This window comes from Dermacentor andersoni, chromosome 7, assembly GCF_023375885.2.
Source record: "Dermacentor andersoni chromosome 7, qqDerAnde1_hic_scaffold, whole genome shotgun sequence".
Taxonomy (NCBI): domain Eukaryota; kingdom Metazoa; phylum Arthropoda; class Arachnida; order Ixodida; family Ixodidae; genus Dermacentor; species Dermacentor andersoni.
The window spans coordinates 81,607,516-81,629,068 of NC_092820.1; the positions used below are offsets into that span (position 1 = coordinate 81,607,516).

At 47.4% G+C, this 21,553-nt stretch overlaps 1 protein-coding gene across 1 annotated transcript; it reads right to left on the reverse strand.

Annotated features, from left to right (window-relative positions):
- Positions 1 to 16,621: 16,621 nt before the first annotated feature.
- Positions 16,622 to 19,726, reverse strand: LOC129385840 (endothelin-converting enzyme 1-like). The gene is made up of 2 exons (XM_055072997.1): positions 19,643 to 19,726; positions 16,622 to 18,697 (listed from the first exon to the last, which is right to left on the reverse strand). The coding sequence occupies exons 1-2, from the start codon at positions 19,724 to 19,726 to the stop codon at positions 16,622 to 16,624; spliced, it is 2,160 nt and encodes a 719-aa protein (XP_054928972.1).
- Positions 19,727 to 21,553: the final 1,827 nt, after the last annotated feature.

Here is a 21,553-nt window from a genome sequence, read left to right on the forward strand (position 1 = left end):
TTGAACATGACCGGAGTTCATTCCCGCTTCACCACTGCACCGATCGATCGAGTTACTGGACGATACACGCACGCGTCTTGGTCGCGCCGGCATTGCTGAAGCAGGAAACTTCCGTCTTTGAGCACTGTTAAAAATGGCCAAGCTGTATATATTCTGCCCCTATTCCATATTGTAGGGGACGTACTAGTTAAAGTTGTGTGCGCATGTCTTACTTGTGCTATGCAGCGATATTTTTTTTTTATTTCCGCACAGTGTCGATGGAAGTCCGTTGTCGCCATCAGAGACAACACGGATTTGTAGCAAACATATTGTGAGAAACTGCAAAAATGACTTTAGCTCGTATGTGCCGTATGTATGTGCCGCATCGTATGTGCTGACGATGTTCCGGCGGCACATACGATGTCGTTTCCAATTACCTGCTCAGCGTCACTTACATGGTTAAGCATACGCTGCCCTGTCGCCGTATTGCAGCCATAAAAATAATCGTCAAGCGTACCGATTTTCTTAAAGGAAACTAGAAGCGTGTACAGTCTGTTTCACACTTAGGGGAAAACTCGGAACGTATTGCATCGCGATGCGGCAAGCAATGGAGTCGTGCCGCGGCAGCAGCTCGAGCAGGCGCAGACGCTCGAGGGACGGAGTCGTGATCTGCGTCGTCTGTTACGGCGGCGCGCGCTGGCCGCATTGTCAGGAAGCGTGCTACTGTCAGGGGCAGTGCACCGATTTCGTCGGTACTGCGGGAATTGAGCTGATATTCTTTACTAAATGGTGTGGGTCGCCAAACTCTGAGCCTTCATTGGCGATAATGGAGTTCCACAAACTTCTTTTGACAGCATGCTTCGTTTGTTCTTTCGAAAGGCCAGGGTACTTAGCGCGTGCACGTATATTTCTTCACTGTGTGTGCTACCGTAATAAGCAGCGACAAGACGCACCAAGATGTGCGCGCAACGTGCCCAGTCTTTGTTTGACTCGAAAGCAAAACAAAGCACCCAAAATGATAACTATGGGGATCGAACACGATGGTGGGACTGCGCAAGAAGACAGCGCAAGTCTACAACAAAGAGCGGCAGCGCACAGGCTTGGTTCATCGAGTCCTGACTGCGCAGGCTGGACGACGGAACACGTGGCCACCCCCTGGCTATAAAGGTACCGCTGTTTCGCGGACGCATCATTTGGCAGCGGTGACAGCGGCGGAGCAGAAGGCATAATCCCTGACTGTTGCACATTGCAGGTTAGCGAACTTTTCAGATATTCTAGAAGTTTAATAAGTATAGTTTTGCTGTCACCGCTGCCACAAAGTGTGACACTTTTGTTCGTTGCTGCAGTCATTAGAAATGGCTAGGGATCTTTCAAAACAGCTACAAGAACTCAAGGACGAACTAAGGAATGAATTCAAAAACTTAAAGGAATCTCTTTAAAGAAACATGCGTGCGGAAGAAAGAGGGCTCCGGGCCGATATTGATGACATGAAGCAAAGCATGAATTTCATAAGTAAAAGCCTGGACGATGCTAACCAGCGACTTGATGCTACCTTGACCGTGAATAATTCTCTTAAGAAAGAAAATGAAGTGCTCCGGCAGCAAGTTCGATCATTGGAGAGGGATCTGGCTGAATGTCAAACCAGTCTTGTGAAATCGGAGCAGTACTCGCGCAAAAGAAACCTTGAGATTAAGGGCGTTGCGGAAACTCCGAATGAGTGTTTAACCGATATCCTCGCTAAAATAGGTGTGGCCATCAGTGAACCAGTCTCCGCCAGCTATATAGACGTAATTCACAGGGTGGCAACCAAAGACAAAACAAAGAAGAACATTATTGTACAGTTCATAAAGCGCGAAAAGCGAGGCAAAGTCTTAGAGAAGGCAAAGAAAACAAAACTTACGAACGGAAACCTGGGTTTGTCACTGGAAGCTTCCGAAACAGAGGCAAATTTGCCTATCTTTGTAAATGAACACCTGTGCCAATTTTTGAAGAGATTGCTTGGTATGGCAGTTGCGCGCAAGCGCGAACATGCCTGGAAGTTTGTCTGGGTCAAAAAAGGTGGCATTTTTGCCCGTCGCGATGAAGCGTCAGCCGTTGTGGCAATAAGACGCGAGAGCGATCTGGACAAGATTACTGCGACAGGATAAGAGTGCGCATGCTTGGCGCGAGCACTAAGATTTCCCAGCATGTGCAAACATGGCTACCGATTGTGTGCTACCTCAGGACATACGCGGTATCACAACTCGGAATCCAGACAGGCTTTTTAAGCTTTTTCATTTAAACGTAAGATCTATTCAGTATAAATTTGACGAAATTATCACCCTTTTAGAATCGTGCAGCGTTAGATTTGATGCACTCATGTTCACTGAGACTTGGTATGGTGAAAACTCGGATCACTTTATTTTACCGTGTTACAATCATTTCTTTTTAAATCGGAAAAATTGCAGAGGCGGCGGAGTCTCCATTCAGGTTGCTGTACCAGGTTTTGAAATGCTACACGAATTTAGCACCGTTACCAGTGATATTGAAATAATTTGTATTAGGAAAAATAAGAATGTGTTCGCTGTGCTGTACAGACCGCCAAGCGGCAATCTCGTCACGTTCTTAAACTACCTTGATTCTTTACTTTCTTGTGCGAATGAAAATGGATGATTACTAACAATAGGCGGTGATATGAATATCGATGTTCGAAAGGTCTCAAGCCGGGCGTATGACTTTTTGTTTTTGTTGCAGAGTAATGGTTTTCAGAATGTTATAGCAACGCCAACACGCGTTACTCTTTCAACTGTATCTGTGCTAGATTTATTCATTACTAACTTAAATCCTAATAACGTTTTCTCTGGTGTCATAAACAGTGACATCAGTGATCACTTACCTACATTTTGTATGCTTCAGCGTAACAGCGCATTGAAACAAAAGGACTGGCCTGAACTCACGTACCGGGAAATATCATCTATCACATTAGAAAATTTTAGGGATAAGATCGCTCAAACAGACTGGAAGGAAACATTTACTTTTGAAAACAGCAACAAGTGCTATGACTCATTTTTAAGAATCTTCAAGAAACGTTATTTCGAGTCTTTCCCAATACGCACATACCGTAAACAAAAAAGGTTGCGTAAACCATGGATCACACATGAACATATCAAGCTTATTAAGCATAAGAACAAACTCTTTGACAACTTTCTTAAGTCACGTAGCATGGAAAAATTAAAAGAATTTAGAATGTTTCGAAATAGGTTGAATAAAGATATAAAAAGATCAAAAAGCGAATATTATAAGCGTGTATTTGGCAACTGCTTGTGTGATAGCGGCAAAGTGTGGAGGAAAATTAACGAGGTATTAAACAAGAGCACTAAGGATGCCACGATTGACAACCTTGTTATACATAACAAAAAGGTTGGTGGAAAGGAATTAGCTAACCTTTTTAACAATTTCTTTGTTGAAATCGGCACTAGTACATACTGTCATGAAGTTGCTAATCATATTCCGAGATTACCCCACACAATGTACTTACTGCCTACATCCATCGCTGAAGTAACAACATTATATCAGGAGCTTAAAAATAGCCGTAGCCGTGATGTAGATGATCTAGAAATCAAACCAATCAAATACGTCATAGATTTAATTGCGCCAGCGCTTACACACATATATATAACGTCTCTCTTTCGACGGGGATTTTTCCAAACAACATGCATGTAGCAAGAGTTTCAGTAATCTACAAGAATGGTGACAAAAATTGTTTAGGTAATTATCGCCCTGTGTCAATCTTGCCTGTATTCTCTAAGGGACTCGAGAAAGTGATTAATTCTTGCATTGAGAAATTTACTAGAAAATATAACCTTTTAACGGACTACCAATTTGGTTTCAGAAAGGGACGCTGCACCGAGACAGCACTTCTAGCTCAGAAAGAAGAAATATTAAACAATTTCGAAAATAAGTTAATGACATTGGGTATACTCTTAGACTTTAGCAAAGCCTTCGATCTAGTCAACCATCCAATATTGTTAGATAAATTAGAGCATTATGGGTTTCGTGACACAACACTACAACTTATTAAATCTTACTTGAGTGCGCGCCATCAATACGTCGAAGTAAATAAGCATAAATCTCACCTACGGTCTATTGAATTTGGAGTTCCACAGGGTAGCATACTGGGACCAATTCTCTTTCTTTTCTATATTAATGACATTGTAAAAATATATGAGGATTGTAGATATGTTATTTATGCCGATGATTGCTCGGTGCTCGTTAAAGGAAAAAACATTGATACTGTAAGACAAAAGGGAAGTGCGTTCTGTCACAACTTGCAGATTTGGTGCCAGAACAATAGGCTCATTATTTATGAGTCAAAAACTAAGTGTGTGTTGTTTCGCACCCCAGGTACCTTAGAAAATATAGACGACCATATTGCTCTCGGGCCATTCAAAATTAAAATAGAAAAGTTTGTTAGAATTCTAGGTGTCTTTTTTTTCAGAAAACATGTCTTGGAATGAACATGTGAAAACTTTATTACCGAAATTAAGCAGAGCCGCCGGTGTATTAAGCCAGAACCGTCACACTTTTCCAGTCAGCATTAAAAAGATGTTATATTTTGCACTCTTTAACTCTCACTTACATTACTGCATGCTAATATGGGGAAACACGACAGCATTGAACTTGCAGAAACTCTTCCTTATTCAGAAGAAAGCATGCACTTAGATCTATAGAAAAATTCCTCGTTCTTAGAAAACACAGAACCACTCTTTCACAAATATAAAATTCTAAAAATCCACAATATATACAAATACAAATTAAGAATCTATAAAAACGCCACCTTAGATAGGTCGGAACTATTCCAACAATTATCAAATCTCAGGAAAAGTACAATTTCCTACCTATTCCGATATCAACCGCCATACTACGTTCCCTCCTCGCGCACCCATTATGAGAAAGAAAAACTTGACTACGCCCTGGCAACTGCACTAAATGAGCTAGACCGGAAAGGTGTGGACGTTCTGGCCCTTACTAACAAAACCTTATTTGACCTGTTTGTTTGACTGTATTGAAACTGCTTATGCTTCTAATTGTTCTTGTAATTGTCATTTGTGATCGGACTGTCTTATCGTTTATTTGCTGATATGTTTATATAACTGAATCAAGATAACAAATCGTCGTGTCACTGCTGTTGTAAGGGGTGGGTAGAGTTTAGTCAAGCTGCACATATGCAGCTTCTTTCTCTGGCCCTCTATTTTCGCAGTAACAATGTATTGTCTGCGGCGAAAATAAAACTTGATTGATTGATTGAAACAAACGAATACGATTAAAGGAATGTTTTAGGTTAAGACAATGAGCTGGAAGTGATTTTTCTCGACAATCATTCACTACACCAGACAGACCCTGCCCGCCGGCGGGGTATTGGACAGATCACGCTCGAAACTTCAGTTAGTATCTCGTCATGTCCCCAGCGGCAGCGATGACAGCGCTCATCCTGGAAGGCAGTGAAGTGTAGAATGACTTGATCAGGGATGTGTTCATTCGCAGCACGTCTCAGTCTCTGGCGATGGTGGATGGAAGCCTATCCTCGGGCGACTGATAGAGGGGATGGTGCGCCAGCGATACTTTCAACGAGCCCCAGACATCTTAAATGATGTTGGCGCCCGGGGATTGAGGCGGTCACTCCAAGAGAGTGACTGCGCGCTCTTCCAGCAGTTCTTGCACAACACGAGCAGTGTGGATCGGCGACCTATCGCGTTAGGATATATAGTCGCCTTCCAGAAGCGGGCCGTCAAGAATGTGTGGAATCAGTACGTCGTCTATGACTGCCCTGTACCTTTCAGCGATGAACTTACCTTCGAGCCCCATCAGTGGCCGTCGCACAACGCTTGGAAGAGAATACCGGCTCATTTCACGCAGTAACGATGAAATCGGCGCCCTGCAACTGACAGTAGAACGTTTCCCGACAATGCGGCCAGCGCGCGGCGCCGTAGCAGACGACGCCGTTCAAGATCCCGCCCCTCGAGCACCTGCGCGAGCTGCTGCCGCCGCCTGACTCAAGCGCTCGCCGCATCGCGATGCAATGCGCTCCGAGTTTTCCCCTAAATGTGAAACAGACTGTACATCGCCCTTGGAATGAAATGTCCACGCGCACACACGTAGGCACACACCGCGCGCGGTGCGAAACGCGCCCAAACACGCGCAGTGCAGGAGGCAACCAAGGCGGTGCGAACGAGAGGTGGGAGAGGGGTACCACCCGCTAATAGAATTTTGCTTCGCATGCGGCGCTCTCAACGCCGGCGCGGCAGCGCCGCTCTCGGTGCCGTTCTTGTTTCTCGTTCGCGGAGGAGGAGGAGGAATAAACTTTATTTGTGCACAGCAGATTTGAGACCTAGGCCTCTACCTAAATGACGGCCTCGAGCCCTTGGGCCCTGGCGGCATCTTCGGCCTGCTGGATTGCCTTGAGTTGGTCTTCCGGTGCACAGCTGAGCAACGCGGTCTCCCACTGCTCTCTGGTCTTAATTATTTTATTCTGTATGGGTGTACGAGGACAAGCCCAAACCATATGTTGTAGTTCCGCCCTTTCTTCACAGAATCTACATCTATCCGTGTAAAGGTCCGGGTAGTAGCGGTGGTAGGCCACCGGGTTCGGATATGTATCTGTTTAAGAGGCGCCATGCCGTCGCTTGCCGTCTATTTAACCACCCTGTTTTTTCTTTTCCGCTGTCGGCACGCGTGCCCGTAAAGTTTGGTGTTGTGCTTCTTCGGTCAGAAATCACCCCTGCTCTACTACAGCCAAAAGTCCCTTCTGCTCGAATGCCTCGAGGAAAAAGAGGGAAGACACATTATAGTTACAAGCCGACCATGCCTGGTCTCCTTGCTGTTCGCATATGTGTGGACCCAGGCGGTGCACGCAATGCCTGGGGCACCGAGAATGAGAGCCGGTGACAGGCCTATTTCACGCCAAATATCGATAATTCTATCCCCTGCGGCTGCAGTACTAAACGCTTGTTCTTGGGGGAGGCTTTAAAACAGGAACTGATACTGAAGTAAACATGAATCACCACAATTTATTTTTACACAAAGCAAACGTCGCTGTTGGAGAGCCACAAAACCTTCTGCAACGCCTGCACTCCGCGGTAACCGTTCACTCAACGTAGCCAGACCCGCCAGACGGCGCAAAGCCAGCCCGCTAAAATGCTTGCAGCTCAATGAAATGTGTAGAAATCGTTCGTAAGCGCCTCTATGAAACTTTTTTCGAAGTTGTTTAGTCAGTAGCAACAAATAATACAATAAAAATCCTACTTATTCCTTTTTTTTTATTATCGAGAAACAGATTCGTAAAGCCTGGCAACACTGAGAGATATGCGGCGAGCGCGCGGCCGCGTCCGCCCGTCTGTCGCTGCATGTAAGCGAAGCCAGCGAACCACCGGCGCCGTCCCGCCGCGCCTATTTCTGCCGCGCGATGTTCGCCGTGAAACAACGCTCCATGTATCCTGGGCTTCACTCCATCAGCCAATCACAGAAGCAAACAAAATCGTCGTCATGCGGCGTTTTCAGAATGGCGTCGTACTTGATACCTCCAGAGCGCCTGCTGTTCTTGAAGACTCTTCATCGACGGAAGCAATGAGGTGTGCAACAGACATGGACAAAGTGCATGGAGTCTGAGCATTTCACTCTTCGAAAGTCTGCCTGCCTTGGTTTCTTAGAGGCTGTGGTGTTGGGCTGCTAATCACGAAATCGCGGGATCGAATCTCCGCCACGGCGGCTGCATTTTTGATGGGGGCGACATGCAAAAACACCCCTGTACTTAGATTTAGGTGCACGTTAAAGAACCCAAGGTTGTCCAAATTTTCAGAGTTCCTCACTACGGTATGTGTCATAATCAGATCGTGGTTTTGGCACGCAAAACCCCACAATGGAATAATTAAATCCTCAAAAGTATGCGAAACAGTTCGTTTCACTGCAGAGGGCGCTTTACTCATGAAATTTCACTGCCAACCGAAGTGAAACTTGGCAATAAATAGTTACAGCGAAGCAAGCATTTTATTTGACTTCAATAAAGAATTAGGCCTTCGCCGTTACACCATAATAGGCGAGGGAAAGCGTATAAAATTACGCGCTAATAATTTTATTTTTCTGCTTACCGCCTTATTTGCGTAACAGGAAAAGATTTAAGTACGAACTATTTGCAGCCTCGCGGAGGGACAGTGGCTGGCAGTTACAAGGGCGTGCGCGGGGCTTCACTGTAGACTTGAGTTGTATCCGACTACAGCAGCGTTTTTTTTAATTAGCTCTGGAAGAATTAAAGAGAAATATACACTTGCGGAACAATCACAGTTCCTTTGGATCCCTCGCTTACTGCTCTATCAAGTGAAGTGCCAAAACCGACTCGTATTGTTATTTGGGAAGTTGCGTAATAATGCGTAGCCGCCATTCCCGTACAACCGCGCAGAGCGCAGGACGCTGAGGTTTTAGGCGTACTGCGCCCACCGCGGAAGGTTAGAAAAACACCCACACAAGCACAGCAGAGAAGTGGCTACGTCAGGCGGCTCGACTGATAACTGTAGAAGTGTCATTCAAAATACACACAATTGTTCTCCACTTCCGGCAGCGCTTTCTCTACTTACTTTTTAAATAAAAAGATGTTGATCCATAAATATTTTCATAAGCAATGGTCAAATTTGTTAATTTTCGCTTTTCCTTCCAGTTTGGCTGTTGCCATGGCTTAATTTCTCAACTCCTTGCGACTCTTGTTTCCTGTTGCCAATTTTGCACAAAAAGTGCCATACAATTAGGGAAAAACCAGACGAGGTAACCGGTGACAGTCATATTGTTTATGGGTTTAAGGGTTATTGCAGGGTTTGATGATGGACGCTGTTTCGCATTAATTTAATTTGCAGTTAAACTCAACTGGCGTTTTCTCCGGCTGCAACTCGTTTGTCAAGCATACAGACCAGCTGACTACGAACCGAATCCCTTTCGTGGTTCCTAAACAAAGAAGGTTGAACTAACGTAGCGACAGCCATGCGCGTGACCGTTGAATAGATGGCGACAACTGAACGCAGCTCGAGTTAATCGCCCGGGCACCGAATTGATGAGAAAACTGGTCTGCACAACCCACGAGATGCTGATAAATGGCGTCGTCCAAAAGGAGGGAAAAACGAAGCAAATTTTGGCCACCGGATAGCTGTCAAGTCTCCACAATGATATGGCGGCGCTTTAGGAATGTCTGAGGACTGGTGGCGTGGGCGGGAAGAGGGGGGGGGGGGGTATGTCGCTTAATTTCGGGGGGGGGGGGGGGGGGGCGGATCCCCCCGGACTCCCCTGGGCCCCCCTGGGTACGTGCCTGCCGAGAAGAATAACTTGCCGAGTTTACATACTTGTGCAAAAACTTCAAGCCATCAAAGTGGCAACGCTTCTGGAGTGTGATTAAGTTCAGGTGAGAAAGGTAGGAAGGGGGTGAAAAATACCTATCACAATGACGACAAATAAACCTAACAGCTTCTTTCTGTACTAATTCTAACAATTCGATGGCTTTTTTATGATGGTGTTTCCATGTGATAGAGGGGCATATCAATATTGGACGTATTAGGGCCATAAAGGTTAACCATTTAGTGTGTTTTGGTGTGATTCGGAGCGTGCGCTGCAAATAACCAAGGCCCCGAAAAGCTTTTTTTTTTGCATGTTATAGTTCAACGTGCGAAGACCAAGACATATCGTGGACAAAAACAACTCCCAAATATTTTGTTAATGTAACTTGTTGATGGTACACGTTGTTGCTTTATAGAGGAGGAGGAAATAACTTTATCGAGTCCTGAGGAACCCCTCCCCACCCACACTTGCTTTAGTGGTCGGCAATAGAATATTTAGTTCTTCAGGATATGCCAGCATTAAGTTTACAAGTGCAAGCGTTCATTATATAAAAAGCAGCTTGTTCTCTCATATAAGAATGCCTTTTCATATGCCTATTTTGTTTCCCTGTTAGCTGCAGTTAACATTCACCCTCAGTGAACATAATCTTGGTACATTAGGGCTCAGTGAGATATATCCCAATGCAATGAATATACAACCGAAGTTGACCGTACACTAAATCCTATGACTACACAAAAATAACGACCCACTGGAAAAACAACACAACTGTACTCTAATAGGACTTCAGTGGATTCACGGTGGCCGTTTTTCCATCACTGGTTAACAAATCAACAACGAAATACCGATAGAATTTCCGCAATTTGTTCGTTGTTCGTGCCACAAAATCTTATTAGCAAATCGATAGAATTCAAACAACACTTCTTTTTGTAAGGATTTGCCAAGCCTGCTAGCTTGTTGATTGCGCTCCGTAACGTTCCCATGACCTCTGCATTCGGGCCTGATCTCAGAGGCCATGGTCATCAGTTTTCTCGTCACAACAATTCGTGCGAGGCGGCCGTTGCGCGCCTAAGGGCCAAAATGCTCGGCGTGCGATGGGTCGTTCTGTTGGTTGCAACACCTCGCCCATGGTCTGCTATACTCAACATGGTTCTGAAATAGTAATGCCGTAGCTTATTTTTGCATACCTCTCGCTATCGCGCTAATGGAAATCGCACATTACATTTCTAAACAATCATATATCACAGCGGCACTCTCTTTCGCTTTCGTCACGTCCTGTCTGCGATGTACAAGATTTTGTCGCGTCGAGGCGATGTCATCGATGCCACTCAAGAAGCTTTCCCTGGCGCGTTGCAGGGGTGCCGCAGTCATTTCAGTGAAGCTGAAAAGTCTGCAGACTTTTCGAGCTGGTTAGGCTTTCTGCTTAACGAATCATATTGATAAATGATCCATCTGCACGCTTATGCTAACGTCTGAAAGCGTTTTCTTTTTTCTTCAGTACAAATGAAAATACAAATTTCGTATTCATTGAGCGGCCTTCGCAGACGTTTTCCTGATTTCTGTTGCGTGAAAATACGTGAGGGAACAATCCGTGAAGTGTTTCTTATTCTGTTTGCGAAATCATTTCCAGCTGGTAAAACGCCCAAAGGGTCTGAAACGCTTGGACAACTTTTTTCAGGCGCGTAAGGTACAGTTAAAGTGGAGCGTCTGGTATTAAGGTAGCTACGTACGGGTGATTACAATTAGCATCCTCCCTAGCCATGCATTTTCTCCTCAATCGGTTCGTCGACTGATCGGAGCTGAGCTGCGCCTTCACTGGCTCGGCGTCCTGATGTGACGACGTGTTGTCTACTTCCCATTGTCTTAGAGCCAGCGCGCGGAAAACCGATTTACGCTCGAGCCGCCCCGCGCCACAAGCCGCACCGCACGCGTGCGGTCATGCAAAAGAAATTGCACATGTCGAACATTTGTGCAATTTCTTTCGCATGATCTGTCCGCTATCTGCTGTGCAATGAAAATCATTGGTACAACGTTTTTCTGAGTTTACAAATCAACCTTTGTCTCAAAGGGTTCTATTAGGACCTTAGTCGTGCCCTTGTCGTGGGACCTGTGTTGTAAAGGCTCTCATAAAATTCTCCCACGTGAGCGGTCTGAATTTGACTTTGAAGAGTTAAGCTGATTGGGTTCACTAACCACTACCTTCATCCTCATCAACACCTCCATTTTTAAATGCGTAATCATTTGTACGCTTACCCAACGAGAAAGTTGTCTGTCTGTCACGTAAGACGAATGCGATGGCTCATACGCCCGTAAGCAAGCAAAAAATGCAATGTCTCACACTCACCTAAGGCTCAGCAAAGCGCTCAGCAAAGTGAAGCGAACAGTTCATACATTCATTGAAATCACGCATACAACACACATAACACCATACGTTTCAATAAAGGACAAGCTCGAAACAAGCATCAGAACCATCAGTAAAGCACTGCATATCCCCCTCAGCAATTGCAGTGCTGGTCTTGCAACAGTTTCGCTGAACATTCAGGTTGTTAAGGACCGATAGGAACCGATAAGGGTCGGATCATGGTCGATAACGGTGGTAATTAACGACCGATGAGCGTTGTTAACGATTTATGCTGGTCGAATAAAATTTGATAAGGTTGATAATGAAACTGGGCTGCGTGGGGAGGAGCAAGTAGCACAATGCTTACGCATTAGACAAGCCCCACAGAAGTTACTGCGTGAATTTTTTTTACTCCTATTTCCCTTTCACAAAGTTTCGTAGGAAGTCAAAACTTTGATTCACATCACCCTTTCAGCTTTTGTATAGTAATATATGTTTATCTCCTCCTTACTTTGCTTATGGCAGCGTATAGCAGTGGGAAGCCACCACATACCACGGGGGTAGCCGCCATGGTGTCGAGTGAGCAGTTTCATTTGACAGTGCCCTAGACAAGATGGCGAATGGGGGCTTGTTGGAAGTGCACAGATGGCGCTTGATACTTTCAACAGTTAGTTTCCATAGGGGAGCACATATAGGATTTCTAATAATATCTCCTATACTATTAAAGTCTCCTCAGTCAGCCAGCTAGGAGTTTAGTTGGAGCTACAAATTTCTTTTTCAGATTTCTTGCTTTCTTTATTTGCAAACCTCCACAAACTTCATTTTTTTCATCATTAATGTCCGAATTTACCCTTGGGATTTCACACTTTTGACGACTCCATGTTGTGGAATTGTACTTAGTCTTTCGTCTCGAGTCATTCCTTAAAATTAAATTTTCTTTGCGCTCCTCCATATTCGCAAGACGCCCAACCTATATGTCAGCCTGCAATGCCTTGGTTCGTAGTTTTGCCGGGGACTGCCAAAGCCAATGCATTCGCAGGCCTTTGGTGAAATTTGACACCTGTAGTGAAGAGGAATGCCCGGCGCTGCAGCCACATCGCTAGTCGTCCGGGAGACTCGAGCTGGAGATTGCCTGAGCTGCTCTAGTAGAGACACGCTGCCTGCTGCTCTCTTGTACTGTATTCATATTAGATTGCAATAGCCAATAGCCGCTGCGGAAGTCGATAGAAGAGAAGAACTCCGCGCCTGGGAGACAGTCAAGGGCGTCGTCAATTCTCGGAAGATGGTAAACATCTTTACGAGTTATTTTGTTAAGACGACGGCCATCGACACAAAATCAAATCGACCCATCCTTCTTCTTAACAAGAACAACGGGAGATGCTCCGGGGCTATCCGAAGGCTGAATGACGCCGCCTTTGAGCATGTCAGCTACTTGGTCGTCGATAACACGGCGCTCTGTCGCGGATACACGATATGGTCTTTGTCGCTGAAGCGCACTGGTACCCCTGTCGATGCGATGACAAACAGTTGACGTGCGGCCCAAGGGAACATGCTGGCAGTCGAAAGACGAACGAAACTTGTCGAGAAGGTGTAGAAGCTGGGTGCGTTGAGAAACAGTCAACGTTTCGGCGATGGAGCTATGTAATACGTCGGGCGAAGTCTGCTCCTGCGCGGGGTTACAGGTCACTCTGGTGACCTGATGAGTGGCGATGGAACCAGTTGGCATGTCAATGATGGCAGCAGGGTCGACACACCGGGCACGGCCAACGCACTCCCCACGAAGCAAAGTGAGAGTACAGGACAATCGGTTGGCGACGAGTAGTCAGATGACGCCGGCGTGAACGTCCAAAAGGGCGAAAGGCAGCGGGGAACATTTGCGACGAGCGAAGATTGCAGAAGGCGTAAAAAGTGCGCTGGCATCAGCAACAATGTTGCATGGAACTGTGGCAAGGGCCGATGAGTGCGGCGGAATTGTAACGTCTTCGGCAATAACTTCTTTATCTTCAGGTTCACAAGCGTCAAGGAGTAGGGCATGACACAGCATTTGAAATTCCCCTTCAGGAAGAGAACATTTTATGATGGCCTTATTAGCGGAAAGGATGTCCCAACCCAAAATAAGATAACAAGAACACAACACTAAAGATTTGACGATGTAGAGGAGGCCGTTGATCACAACGCGAGCAGTACACGCAGCTGCAGGCGTGATGCGGTCTGCGCTGGCAGTACGAAGTTGACAGGTTTGACAGTGGCGTCGTAACTCTTCTGAGCGAACGGCAAAGTTTGGCACTAATAACTGAAACTGTGGCACCAGTGTCAACGACGGCGAGTGCAGCGACGCCGTCCGCATATACATCAATAGCATTAGCCGGAGAAGGGAGAGGCCTTGGTCTTTTCGTTGGTGACGCAGTTCTTGCCTCTGGAACTGCGACGATTAGTTTTCCCGTTCTGGCGTAGAAAGACGATGATGCATCGGCGAAAGTGAGCGGCGTCGAGGTCACGGCGAACGGCGGTCAAGAAGAGGGCGGTGGTTCGAGTAGGAAGACATCTGGCCAGGGTTCTGAGACGCGCAGGATGACGGCTATGGGGAAACGTATCGTTCGGTGTCGAAGCTGCGGCGGTAGGGTAGGATGTTACGCGGCGACGACAAAATCGTGCAACGTGTCCAGGTAGACAACACGCAAAAGATTTTGGCCGGTTGTCAAGAGTGCGCTATTGTCCACTGCTGTGCGGGTACCGCGGATGAACGAAGTGAGGAGCTGGACTAAGTGGAACGGCTGATTGTAATGGCGCAAAGGTCGGAGGTGGTGGCCATGCGAGAGCCTCGGCATAGCTTAGAGGTGCAGTCACCTCGGGAAAAGCAACGGGTGTCGGCACCGGCGGAGTCTCGCGGGAAGAAGGGGGAGCTGCGCAAACTTGCTCGTGGATGACCTGGCGAAGGTTGGTCGGCAAAGGCGAAGGTGGTGGCGTGGCTGAGGACAGCAGCGAAAGCTGACGAGCGACCTCAGCATGGACGAACTCTTATCTGGCAAAGCACGGAGTCCATCTCCGGAGCCGCGGTCATGCTCGCGAGGGTTACGTCGGATGAACGGTGGCGCCGCGTGAGAAAACGCAGTCTGCAGAGCTCGTCGAAACTCTGGCAAAGCTGCTTGAATGACCTGAGAAACAGTGCCTGCGTTTTTGGACAGCAGCATATGAAAGGCATCGCCAGAAATGCCCTTCATGATGTGACGTATCTCGTCCGCCTCCGCCATCGTCGGGTTGACACGCCGGCAGAGGTCGACGATGCCCTCTATGTAGCTGGTGAACGTTTCACCAGTTGGCTGGGATTGGCTTTGTAGGCGTTGCTCAGCTCTGTGATGTTGGTTTTGAAGCTAGCCCACGTGCGGAGATCAGCTTCGTGGTTTTTGAACCACAGCTTGGCGACGCCCGATAAATAGAAGATCCCGTTGCCGAGCTTGAGGGGATCGTCCCGTTTGTTGGTTTTGCTGGCGCGTTCATGCGATTCCAGCCAATTTTCAACGTCTTTCTCATCGGTGCCACTGAAGATATCACGATCCCGCTGACGCTGGGCATGGCACATACGATGGCTGGAGTAACCGGTGAGGATGTCGAGCTAGGGTCATCAGGTATGACGGATGGCAGAGTTCGGGTGCGTAATTCCAGGTTGGGGGAAACCGCTGCACCTCCACCAGAATCCAATATGAATACAGTGCAAGAGAGCAGCAGGAAGCGTGTTTCAACAAGAGCAGCTCAGGCAATCTCGAGCTCGCGCCTGCCGGACGACTGGCGATGTGGCTGTAGCGCCGGGCATTCCTCTTCAGTACACACCCAAAGAGATATCCGAATTTAAGCACAGAATGACATTTGCTGCAGCCCCAAAGTACCTTAGTTTTATTAAAGCTGCGTTCAACTACAGCTTGCTGTGGGTGAGCCAGTAACGCCCTCTACTTATTGCGCGTGTTGCTTTAAAATAGAGCAACGCGGAAGTCCGTGTTTTCACGCGTGTTCTTCAGTTCTTATAGTCCGAAGCCAGATCAATGCCAAACAAAGTGCAAAGAATATCAGGCACTTATACAGTGACCTCAACACTTAACGAACAAACAATTGAAACGCTAAACACACAAGGTGCGATGAAAGAGTCGGGCACTACTAGCACAGTAAACTGGGAATACATTGCACGTCAGGTAGACAAAAGAAACAGTACCTACACTACTCTGCACAAATTCTGCACAGATCCCTGCAACAGATTTTCTAAGCATCGAAAGACTTCTTTCAGGTGAAATTGCAGCGAGCCGGCCATGCGAGTAGAAATGGCACATACTGCATTAGCTTCTGCGTGAATTCTGGTGTGCGGCAAACATGAGTATTGGGGTAAATTGAGCAGCGGTGAAATTGCGAGATATGCACCGTGTTGCACAAGACGCAAATGTTCAATATTGAAACTATATTCACTAATATTTGTCACTGTCGGCACTTCTGAAGCAAAATAATTGTCAAATTGTTGCTATATACACACACATGATGATTTCAGGTTACATTATAGGGTGGTGAACGCCACACTGACGCTCAAGTTGTTCGGCAAAGTCTCTGTGGATGCAGGGCTCTTAAATTTCGTTAATTCGATCTGGCTCAGGCTACTGCGCCATAGCAACGTGCGTACACAGCGCACAACATGCATGCATAGCTTAATAAACATTAAAAGAACGAGCCATATTAGAGCTTGTCGAATATTCTGTGCGCCACGCTGCCTTTACAATCACATCACTGATTTTCTCCATGTCTGTTACAGAAGCGCGAGTTCTAACTACCATGGAATATTCGATGCAATAAAAAAAGAAAGTTGACGGAAATCTAACAACAATGCTAACTAAAGCGTTACACGATTATATCACCAATGTAATTTTTGTCCACGAAATATGTAACCACTCGCATCGTCTGTGCTCGTTTACGTCTTTATCCAAAGAAGAATTCGCATTTCTTTTTGGCATTCATCTTGGATCCTGCGGCGCAGTGAAAAGCTTCTGCAAAAGCTCTGGAATTCCTCGCCACCTTGTTACAGTCGAAATCAGGGGAGCGGTGGTCACCAGAGATGTCGCACGAAATATAACACAGCGTCATAAAGAAGACCTTGTCTTCCGAGAGGTCATCGCGCAGCGCCAGGGGTTCGCTGCCGTCTCGAACGTGGGACAGCTTCATGGCTTCGTAGGCGATCGCAACAGCGGGCGCTTCGGGGAAGATACTCTGCTCTCTATCGCCGTACAGGCATCGCTCCCTGTCGCGGTATTCGGACAGCGTCGCATTGGACAGGATGCTGTGGACTTCGGTTCCGTTGGGTGTCCACCTCAGGCCTTCGCTGTCGAATGCACGAACCAAGTGAGTCGCCACGAGGAACAGCAGACCACCGTACAGCATAGCCTTCGTACCGTTCGGATAATACAGGGGTGCTGCGATGGTGGCGGTGGCAAGCTCTACAACGTTCGAGACGTAATCGTAGAAAGCGTAGCCAGGAAGGCTATTCCAAGGCAGCCTCATCGTTTTCAGGTATGGGCCCGTCATGGTAACCTGGCTCGCAGCCACTCTCGTGCCCATCCATAGGGCCGCAAAACTTCTAGTATCTTCGGGGAACTCACCATACAGCTTCTGCAGCAAGTCGGCGTTCACGATAGCCTTGGGCGGCCACAATGACTTCTTCACAGCCAAGATCTTCTCGCTTAATCGCGCCTTGCTCTCATCGTCCATCCAGTCCGAAGCGTTGACCTTTTTGACGGCCGCCGAAACCACGTCATTGAAGCCGTTGTTGACGGTCTTGATGTCCCTCGCCGTGAATCGGAAGACGAAGTCGAGCGCAGCAACAAGAACCTTGAAAGATGCCTCTAACTGGTGGCCGCAGTACACGGGCAAACGCAACGCGGCTTTGCCCTGGCTCCCGTAATAATCGATGAGCATGGGGTAACCGGCCGCAGCAGAGTGGTACTGCACGATTAGCCACGTCAGGTGCATGTTCAGCTGCGCCACGTCGTACTTGTTGAGTAGCTCGCTGACTCTCTGGAGGAGGCGGACATCACTGACGACGATTTCGTCGTCGAAGGTGAGCTCTCGTCTCAGAAGGAGGGATACCTGGAAGCTTCGAAGCCATTCAGGAGCCGAGGCGTTGGGAACGTGGGCCGGAATGTTGCCAAATGAGAACACCGCCTGCCGCGGCACTGCGGCATTGTCCAACGACTTAAAGGTTTCGAGTATGTACTTCTCCATGTTGCGAACCTCGTAAACAGCGGCGTTGTTCATGGCGGGTCTCGTTCTTTCGTCCGGATACATGTGAACAAGAAACTGCTTCCAGTACGTAGTGTACACGGATTCAACGATCACATGGTGGTGGAGCAACGTCGGAACGAGTGCGCTCGGCCGAATCTGGATCCGCTGCCTTGCAGTCGACAAAGAATGGTCCGGTGTCTCAAACACTCTCACCGACACCCAAAATGGGGAATGCCACAAATAGGCGAGCTTGATTACGAATTCGAGCGGCGGTTCGAAGTAGCGTGGCGATTCGGGCCAATTCATCCCCAAGAACCTAATAAAGCTGAGAAAAAACGGCAGATCGGGCTTGTCTGACGGGTACTGATCCAGGCACATCTCGTACATGGTGAGCGCCTTCTTTCCGATGGGAAGTTTGCGCGACCCGCCGTGAAGCATGCCGCGAAGCCCTTGGAACCAGGAGAGCCGGAGTCCGTCAAACACCGTCTTTAAGAGGTCGCTTCGTTCCGAGGAATGGGGCGCCGCCGAGCAAACGAACGCTTGAAAATCCTCGCAGGGATCCAGCGTCCAGTCGAGATGCTCAGTGAGCAGCTTGGCGTGCGCGCGGCAGTCTTCCGTGTTGCAGAGCTGCGCGCGGACATCGGTGCGTCGGTGCGAGCTGGCAAGCAAGATGACGAAGCTGAAGAGGGCGACAACTCCTAAGGTGACCAACACGAGCGCGCAACGGTAGGACTTCGCTGCGCCAGGCTCCGACGCTGACGGCAGCTCGGTTCTTGGCTGCAACGAACATGGAACGGTGTCCGCTGTTGGCAGCGAAGCAGGGTTTGGGCATTGGCTAATTGATATTCCATTGCAAACTTGATTGCGGCGCGTACAGCGCGTATTTGGAAGTAAGCGCATGTCGCCGCCGTTCTTTCGGTCATTTTGTCCATGTACACGCCGTAGTCAAGTTTGCAAGGAAGTTGGTAGCGAAGGCTGTTTGCCCTGGCTTGTCTGACACGCGCTTTTTCATTTTTTTCTGAGCGCCTATTTTGTTAAAAGTTCAACGGGGACAACGGCACGGCAGGATACTCCTAAGCATCCCGTGACGCTTGTATTTAGATAACTTTACTAGACTTCGGTAATATATTCCAGAAATTTTTGAGCTCTTGATTTTTTTTTAGACTTATAAAAGCGCTGGCCTTTTCTTCCCTCTCTATGCTCGTCGTCTTTTTGTTGCGCTGATTTTCCTCACCAGTGTTACACTTCGTCCTGCTTGTTACCCTGCTTTAACCAGCTGCCCTTCTCAATTACGAAAAGTCCACACTCAGTAAAAATGTCCCGTTCGTTATTTTGAACCGATGAACTGCTACTTATAACACTTGATATTTTTAATTCAGTTTTCCTTGAGTGTGGGTGAATTTGGGATCGGCGCTACGTTCATCTCGCAATAGATAGTCGTCAGTTGCCCGTAGCACACACCGCCTTACGGATTAACAAGAGTCTGCCCCCGTAGACGACTATAGCAACGCTGGTAGCGACATCTCGTGATGGTTTGTCCAATTACTACGCCTTTGATTCGTTTGTGTGTTACAACACTGTTCTCGTCAAATAAAAAATGGTACGTGACCCTAATCTTTGACTTAGGTGTCTCTTAGTGGCGCTCGCACCTTGGCGTTGGCATTCTTTAGTTCATTATTGGGCAACTGCTGTCCATTAATTAGCGGGTAAATATCATGCCACCTTGTGTGTCACTTCATTAGTGGTGTCACTACTTCCACTTTCTACATCCGGGTTTCCAGCAATTTCGCCAAAGCCTGCTCGCATGGCGGGTCTCTAAAGTGTACGATTCTGAGCTTTGGTGTGCGGTAATCAATGATTGCTCAGTCTAATTATTCCAGACACTTCAGTAATTCAACTTTAATCTTAAGCTCGGATATCTTATAACGAAACTCATTAAGTTTGTACTTTATTACTTATATATTTTCTGACTTATTTTGAATTTTGTCCTCGGTCATCTCAGTGATTTCTAATGAACTCTAATTATTCCAGACACTCCAGTAACCCAGCTGGTAACTTAACTTACGCTCTGATATCACATCTATAATGAAATTGTGTACAGTACTATTCTTTTTCTAATTTTTTTCCCGATTTATTTTGAATTTCCTCCCCGGTCGTCTGAGGAGGCGAACCGGAAGTGCAGCGCAAGAAACGAAAGTTTCAATTGATGCTGGTGCCACGATAGAAAAAAAAAAAACTGAATGTTAACGGCCGCGTCGCTACTGGCAATCTATGCAGCTAAAGAATGCGTCAGGTCACGGTAATGGTTGCAATGTGTTCTCCGTGTCCTCTATGGTTAAAGCCTTCTGAACATATCGAGTAGCTGCTCGTGCAGACGTCTCCGGCAATCACCGTTAGCGCATATGCGGTGACAGGGCAGTTGAGCTTGAGCAGATTTTTAAAACTTATTGCTCTTGACTTAATGCCGGGTTTACCGGTGACGTTTAGTTTAACTGGCAGCCTCGGTGGCGCCACCTTGTGGCTCAGAGTTTACCCGGAGAGCACCCAGAACCGCCAGCGTTTGCCGCAATGGGGAACCAGCGCTGGAGTTTTCACGGCGCCTGCAGCGCCGCCCTGGTGGTCAGAACGTGCACAATGCAGCCTCCCCCGCGGACGAAAATTGCGTTGCGTGCCCTTAAAGTCGAAGGAAAACAAAAGGGCGCCGACGATACTGCTGCGTATACAAGTGCCAAAACTAAGTCGGGATGGGGAGGATGTATCCTTCTGCGTCTTTCCATCTAAACCCTACGAACAAGAACGGAGGCGGTGTTGAATCCAAGCAGTCAGGCGAGCGGAGTAAGCTCCCGTCTTGTCGCCCTGTCAAGCGGTGTCGGGCTGGTTTCTTAATCAAATTTCGCGTGTATCCTTGGTTTATTCGATGGTGAAGACGGTCAGCCATGGCAGACAGTACCAAACAGCAGAATCTGCTGTCGGTATTTCGTCGGAAACAAAATGAGCAATAGCATGCACCATCCGGCATATGTACCATTTTTCCTTCGCAATGCCACCGCCAAGCCCCTTCCAACGCCACCGCACCAAGTGAACGATACGAAAGGTAAAAATTATCCATTCATTGCCAAGAATTATGTAGGAGGGAAGCTGCCTTGTAATACGAGTTGTATGCGCATAGTGCCGGCGCACGCGCGACTAAGCCACCTATGTGTTTATAAAAATGCGCATGCGGATGAGGACTCGGCGCTGAGATGCATCCGGCAAATTAATGTAATTAGTGCTAAATGTAGCCAGGATTGTTACGGATCAAGCAGCCGAGCACTCAAACCTTTCCTTGCGCGAGTCAGCTGATGCGATAAAGCTTTCTTCTCCATTGACTGCTGTGGCGAAGTAACATCAGAATTTTTTATGTCTAGCCAGAGAAATATGGAATATCTTCAGGCCAACTAATACTTACGAAACCATAGCGCAGCACGACCGGAGCCATAACTGCTAGATTTGCGAGGCAGGCAGCCACGAAAGCATGGCATCGATGCACGACGCAACCGTTAAAGAAACACACGTGCTCGCCGCGACGCACTGTGAAAAATGTATAAAGCTTAAAAAGCTTCTTTCGTCATTTCTTCACTTGATGGCGCTAGC

Bases quoted from the DNA above. Each gene is read 5' to 3' on its own strand.
- LOC129385840 (XM_055072997.1), bottom strand. From the start codon at position 19,726: ATGCGAGCAGGCTTTGGCGAAATTGCTGGAAACCCGGATGTAGAAAGT. The intron at 18,698-19,642 runs GTGGCATGATAT...TGTTCGTTGCAG, and splicing joins CTAATGAAGTGACACACAAG to CCAAGAACCGAGCTGCCGTC.